Raw genomic sequence first — 7590 nt, forward strand, 5'->3', positions numbered from 1 at the left:
AAGATGATGTTACTACCATCTGGTTCGCGTTTGATTAAGCCAGCGTTGCCCAGAGAGCTTATTAGAAGCATCGCGCCAAAAACCCATTCAAAACTCCCATAGGCGAAAACTGTGTTGAACCAGGGCTGTTAGCATCGATGATTTCCGGACTCGTTACTGCGGCTCTCTATAAATGGGGTTGTTAGGCCTATTTGCACTTTTATTCAAATATAATAAATTTTGCAGCTTGAACAAACACAGACACATGTGGACAGAAGTCACGCGTGAACACAGAATTCACATGTGAACACAGTGAGATCACGGGTAAACACAGAAGTCCTGCAGGTAGGTGAACAGGATGTCGATCTCCCCCACTGCCTTGGTGACGGCTTGCTGTCCCCCAGTCTGCCACACACACACACACACACACACACACACACACACACAGAGTGAGTTTCACCAAGGCATCACAAACGCGTAATCAGGTTGACAGCTGATGATAAATATAATGATAGTACTGCTAGTACAATGCTACTACTGGTACTACTACTTCTATTGAAACTAGTACTGTTTAATGTCATTTTTTTTGGTTAGCTTTTGTTTGTTTTGTCTTTCTTGTACTTTTTAGCTCTCTCTGTTGGTTGGTCCTGTTGGTCAACAGAAAGTTCACCTTTTAGCGGGACCAGTTTTCACCCTAGGATGATTTTTTTTCATAATAATAATGCAAGTATAATTTAAAAAACAATTGTGTGTGTGTGTGTGTGTGTGTGTGTGTGTGTGTGTGTGTGTGTGTGTGTGTGTGTGGGGGGGGGGGGGGGGGGGTTGGGAGGGGGCGGTTGGGAGGGGGTTACCCTGCTAGCCGGGTGCTTCTCGCTCATACTGAGCATAGCATTAGAACTTAAAGGAACACTCCGCCCATTTTCAACCAGCTTTGTATCATTAGAACATCAGTAGTATATCAGAAAACTGTAAACGGTTTTGAAGTCTGTCATTCAATTTGACAGTTATTGACTGTTAAAGTGTGGACCAGTGACATCACTGGTCCACACTAACTCAAATTAATAACTCATTAAATCAAATCAACTCTCAATAACTGTCAAACTATTCATCATTCATCTAGTTTGGCAGTTATTGAGAGTTGATTTGAGTTAATGAGTTATTAATTTGAGTTAGTGTGGACCAGTGATGTCACTGGTCCACACTTTAACACTCAATAACTGTCAAATTAAATGACAGACTTCAAAACAGTTTACAGTTTTCTGATATACTACTGATGTTCTAATGATACAAAGCTGGTTGAAAATGGGCGGAGTGTTCCTTTAACATTTCCCCATAGACCAGCTTTCCGCTCTCGCGGCTACATCTTAAAAGATTATTTACCTGAGCCAGAAACTTGAAGTGAAGTGAAGACCCTATCCGATGTGCAACATCCTCTTCTAGATAGCGACAGATGACGCCGCTTCCAACTTGTTGCATAAAATCTTTTATCTCAAAAAGTCCTTAATGCAATACCATTCAGGAAGTGTGGGGGCAGTAGTGTAAACACACTGCGTCGCTGTCCGAGAAGCGAGCAGAGTAAGGGAGGGGACAAATTTCACAATGGCGTGGATGACATCACAAGGGACATCGCATATTTGGTCGCCGCTATTGGGAATTCACGCTTGTTTGTCTTTGTTGTACTTTTATGTCTGTTTTTGTCCATGTTTGTCTTTTTTGTCCTTTTTTGTCTTTTTGTCCGTCTTTTTACTTCTTTCTTATATTTTGGTCAGCTTTTGTCTGTTTTGCCTCTGTTGTCATTTTTTGTCTTTGTCCTTTTGTCTTTGTTGTACTTTGTTGTCTTTTTTGTCTTTTTGTCCATTTTTGTCTTTTTTTCATTTTGGTTGTCAGTTCAGTCATTTGACTGCTACAAACATTGGTTAACTGTATAATCTTTACTGTTTCTGTCTGCACTGTTTCAGTTCATCTCTGCTACTGACTCTCAAAGTACAAAAATAAGTTTTACAAACTATAAACTTCAAAACAATCTAGCAGCTTTATCATCATAATAATGTTCTACTTCAGTAGTAGTTATTATTATCATGATTTTTCTCTTTACCTCATTGAGCTTCTTGCGAAACTGCAGAGCATGTTTATTGTCGTTGTAATGAGTCACATTCTGTAGAGAGAGACAGGTAGAAAGACAGACAGGTTAGACATTATCAGTGCTGTCTGTTAACTCCCTTCAACCAAAACCACAGGCAGAGGTTATCAACAATAACATCAACCACACCGCCAACACACACACACACACACACACACACACACACACACACACACACACACACACGTGTCTCTTCTGCTCTCACTGTTGTTCTGACTCTCTAACAAACCAATTAACCAATCAACAAACACACTCACACAGCCGTGTGTGTGCAGGTCATCGCTGATGTGTGTGAGCGAGCTCTTGAGCGCGTGCAGCTTGGCGTGATGGTTGTTATGGTGAGGCTGCGGCAGGATGTTTCGCAGGTAGTAGTCTAGGATGTTAGCATGAAGACAGCAGATCTCCAGGTGGGGCTGCGAGATGAGGAGGGAGGAGGAGGTCAAACACAGTGTCTCAGAGACACTCCATCCATCCATCAATCAATCAATCAATCAATCAATCAAACCAACCAATCAGTTAATTAGTGTATCTGTGTCCCACCTGGTCCAGGAGTGGTTTGACTTTGGGCAGCATTCTCATACTGGAGTCATCTGCTGTCTCTGAACTCTGAGCCTAGAGACAGACAGACACACAGACAGGCAGGCAGGCAGGCAGACACACACACACACGCACGCACGCACGCACGCACGCATGCAGGCAGGCAGGCAGACAGACAGTTTATTCGTATTTCTCCCATCAGAAAAGGTCCATAGCACACCTCCATATGGCACGGCTCAAACGCTGGTCCAGCAGCTTTTATCCATACGGGATTGGACTCCATTACAGCGGGGGGGGAGGCAGCCTGTCACTCAAACGTGAAGGATTTTGTTTTCACCACGCACCACACAACCTACACGCAACACGTCCACAAGTCACTTGTCCTCAGGAAATAGGGGGTCATCCCTATGTTCCCTGGGTCCTATGTTCCCCGGGTCCTATGTTCCCCGCTTTTCCCAAATAGGGTCCTATGTTCCCCGCTATGTTCCCTGGGAGAGGTTAGGTTTTGGGTTAGGGTTTGGTTTCCAGGGACTTTAAGGTGGTGGTGTGATGCGTGGAGTCACTCACGTCTATCGCCACCTCCTGGATGGCCTGGTACGTGTCCGGGTCGTGCAGCGGTCCGCTGATTGGCCGCTTGAGGGTGCCTGCGGTGCTCCAGCCAATCAGGAGCAGCGGCAGGAGCGAGGAGAGAGCGGAGAGCAGCTTCATGTTTCAGACAGACAGGTTTTATCCTTTCGCTTCAGATGGTCAGACTGTTAGACAGAGAGGCAGAGAGGTTAGACGTTAAAAAAAAATGTTTGTAAAGAAACATCACATTTAATCTGAATAATGTATTAAAAAATACACATTTATCTCTGTGTCTCTCTCTCTTACCTCTCAGTTGATACTGTATTGTGGAGATGTCTCTTGCCCTGTCTCCTTATATAACTCAGCCCTCTGCCCCCTTCTGCAGGAATATACTGTAAGACAGGTAACGCGCTAAAAAAAAACATGACACACACACACACACACACACACACACACACACACACACACACAGGGAAGTTTGGTGTCTTTTTCATTTCCTGGTGTGACGTGGAGAACGAGGATTCTCACAATGTCAGCCTTGCTGCCCTTTCTTCGCTCAGGGCATGGCTGACTGCATAATGGAGTGACGTCCCCTGGCCAGTGCACAGGGCCGATTTTACCAACGGGCTTACCGGGGCTGAAGCCCCGGGGCCCGGGACATCAAGGGGCCCAAAAAAAAAAAATTTGTCAGACCCGTGTGTGTGCACTGTAATAATAACAGCAATAATAAATACTAAATAATAATAATAAAAGTGCTTGTTGTGACATCTCAGTGGCAATGTTTTCTTTCCAATCAGGCTGTTTATGAAAGAACATGATGGCTAAACCTACAGTTTGTGTTTGTAAGTTAGAATGCTGACAGGAGAGCAGGTGGTGACATGAAAGTTAGTGAGAAAAGGAGAAGATACTGAATAATGACATCACAACAGTATAATCCTAATGTTGATTTAAAATGAGATATTCCTTTAAATATGGCTAAAAAAGGTTAAAAAAAAACACTCAAGTTTTTTTCACTCCCTTTCGCTTGAGGGGGGGGCCCTGCAGAGATGAATAGCCCCAGGGCCCATGAAGTGTAAAATCGGCCCTGCCGTGCACGCAGGTCGTGTCTTATGACACGTGGGTGGCTGTGCCAAATACCGGCCAGGGTGTGCCACGATGTCTTCAGGGGCATCCCGGATGGTTCTAAAGGTCTTTTTCAGAGAAAAAAAGAGAGGGATTCAGGTTCAGCGCAGCTGGGGCGGGCTTCAGCATAATGTGAGAATCCTCATTCTCACTTGTAAAACCTGGGTTGTAGGACAACCATAACGTTCTGCTTGAAAGAAGGGAGATGTGATGTAAGATTAAGATTAAACCGGACGGACAAACCCCGTCTGTATTTGTCACAAACACCAGTATGTTTAGCTTAAGATGCTAAACTCTGTTAACTCTGTTAAGCTACTTACCTGTGAAATGACCTGTAACAACAACATAGAAGACATTCAGCAAACTGAGATGACAAGCTCAAAACATAATGTGCTCTCTGTCTGTTCCTTTGCACACATCCTTATTCCAAACATACATGACAGGTTATGTTTATTATTATATTTCTGTCCCTCTTTTGTTCACTTATGCTGCATTTCTCCCCTATAGGCGTGCTCTATACTTGGGGGGTGTGCTGTGTAGGGCCGTGCTCTGTAATGGCCTGGGGAAATGCCCTGCTGGTGACATCACACAGGTAGGACTCCCCTGAACCCGCCCACACCAGGAAGTACACCAGCAGGAAGAATTCACACAGGAACAAAAGGTGTGTGTGTGTGTGTGTGTGCGTGTGTGTGTGTGTGTGTGTGTGTGTGTGTGTGTGTGTGTGTGTGTGTGTGTGTGTGTGTGTGTGTGTGTGTGTGGGTGTGGAAGGGGGGGGGGGTGCATCTGTGTGTGCGACAAACAAAGTGTGCTTGTGTTGTGTATTGATGTTGTGTCGTATCTGTACTGTATTTATGTATTTTTATGGAACACTTGAGTCTGTAATAAAGTCATCAATCAATCAATGTGCATATAGGTGTGTGTGTGTGTGTGTGTGTGTGTGTGTGTGTGTGTGTGTGTGTGTGTGTGTGTGTGTGTGTGTGTGTGCAACGTGTCAAGTTCAGTAAAGGGTTAGGACAGTTTTTCTTATGCATATTTAGTACTCAGAATTTAGCATGATGACCAACTTAAATTTCACTGACTTTGTATTGGTTAATTTACCGTAGTCCCTAAATCTATGTAGAAATGCAGAAAACGGGATTCAATTTGCTTTTTTGTTGTTGTGGGGGGCCTCCCCATTTGATTGTGTCCCCTCTACTTGGCAAAGCAAAGTTATGCCAGTGAGTAGCCTATAGTGCCCTACGTATTCCATGTTTTCCTCTGTCCACATGTTTTCTGTCTGCTTGCTTGGGTTTAGTTGCATGCTGTATTGATCGGTTTGTGATTGATTGTTGATCAGTTAGATCAGGAGTGCCCAATAGGTAGATTGTGATCTACCGGTAGATCTCAGGCCATCAATAAGTAGCTCGCCAAAGAAATACAAAATGTATAAATGCTATAATAACATTCGTCAAAATAAATAACCCCCACGACACACACACACACACACACACACACACACACACACACACACACACGCAAGCAAGCACACACACACACACACACGCATGCGTGCGCACACACACTCACACACACACACACACACACGCTCGCGCACACACACACACACACTCACACGCGCACACACACACATGCACGCACACACACACAGGGAAGTATGGTGTCTTTTTCATTTCCTGGTGTCACATGTGCGAAATCGTGTTGGTGTTGTTCCTGGACCTTTCTTCCTATGGGCCGGGGAAACCCCCTGAATTGCTTTTTGGTACGGCTCACCCCCGAGGGCGGGCGGGGATCCCTCTTCAGTGTCCCTCTCACCCACTTCAGCTCATCCTGTAAACCACTCGCCTCGTCATCGCTCACTGTCAGCGCACCAGTGGCTCCTGCATTACGTTACGATGAGTCCGCCGACAGACAAACCGTGTCCAGCCTCGCCGAGTGGTGCTCCAAAAACAACCTGGAGCTCAATCCACTCAAAACAGTTGAAATGACAATAGACTTCCGGAAATCACCTCCCCCACTCTCTCTCCCCTGTTCATCAACAACACGGCTGTTAAAGAGGTGGAGGCCTTCGAATTCCTCGCCACCACCATCATCACCAAGGATCTCAAATGGGAGACGAATGCCTCCTCCATAATCAAAAGGGCCCACAGTGGCATGTTCTTCCTCAGACAGCTCCGCAAACTCAACGTCTCCCGTCCGGTCCTGACCCAGATCTACAAAGCCACCACTGAAAGCATTCTCTCGTCACCCATCTCTGTGTGGTTCGGCTCTGTCTCTGCCCTGTGTGTGTGTGTGTGTGTGTGTGTGTGTGTGTGTGTGTGTGTGTGTGTGTGTGTGTGTGTGTGTGTGTGTGTGTGTGTGTGTGTGTGTGTGTGTGTGTGTGTGTGTGTGTGTGTGTGTGTGTGTGTGTGTGTGTGTGTGTGGTTGGGCTCTGTCTCTGCCCTTGCTAAGAGCAGACTGCAGCGTATCGTGCGCACAGCAGAGAAGCTGACACAGGACAACAGCAACTGTCACTGAGTGAGCTGTATGATGCCAGGGTCAGCAAGCGGGCAGGGAGGATCGTCTCTGACCCCTCTCATCCCGGTAACCGTTTGTTTAGGAAACTCACATCAGGAAGGCGGTTCTGTGCCATCAAGACCCAGAACCACACGCCACCTAAACAGCTTCTTCCGGAGGGCTGTCTCTCTCCTCAACAAGCCCACTCACATCTGAGGTCATATCTGAGGTCATGGCTAGCCCCCCCCCCCACCCCCACCCTTCCAGTCACCCTTTAGAGCACTTTATAATACTATTTTAACCCATGCGTTTCTATAATTAAAGTTTTTATCTTAGTGTCTAGTGATTTTATTGTTTTTATGAATGCTTTTATGTGAGCATAGCTGCACTTTTTAGTCAAAACTAATGGTTGTGTAACCAACTATGCTCTTTCATGTCCTGAATGTCTTGTCTTCACTGTCGTATACATATGTATGTTTATCTGTATCTTGTCAAGTGTGCTGATTCACCAGAATGAATTCCTGTGTGTCCTTGTGATGCATTTGGCAATAAAGTGTTTCTGATGTCTGATGTCTGATTTATAACTTCTTTATTGCAGGTTAGCATTCATAACGATATCACAACTACGTCAGCTTAGCCTAAGCTGATGCTTCTTACTTGCTTCCTCAGAGTTTTGGATACTGCGATGCGTGCCCAACTAACCCTGTGACATCCACTCTAAATGAGTCTATAGAGGCACAAACATCAGCAGC

At 45.4% G+C, this 7590-nt stretch overlaps 1 protein-coding gene across 1 annotated transcript; it reads right to left on the minus strand.

Annotated features, from left to right (window-relative positions):
- Positions 1 to 270: 270 nt before the first annotated feature.
- LOC310798894 (uncharacterized protein) lies at positions 271 to 3364 on the minus strand (the record flags this gene model as incomplete). Its single annotated transcript, XM_083661455.1, has 5 exons — positions 271 to 384; positions 2075 to 2134; positions 2377 to 2532; positions 2660 to 2731; positions 3224 to 3364. The coding sequence occupies 5 exons, from the start codon at positions 3362 to 3364 to the stop codon at positions 298 to 300; spliced, it is 516 nt and encodes a 171-aa protein (XP_083517581.1). The 3' UTR covers positions 271 to 297.
- Between the last annotated feature and the right edge of the window lie 4226 nt (positions 3365 to 7590).

The sequence above is a fragment of the Poromitra crassiceps genome (assembly GCF_964638095.1).
Source record: "Poromitra crassiceps genome assembly, chromosome: 26".
NCBI classification, from domain to species: domain Eukaryota; kingdom Metazoa; phylum Chordata; class Actinopteri; order Beryciformes; family Melamphaidae; genus Poromitra; species Poromitra crassiceps.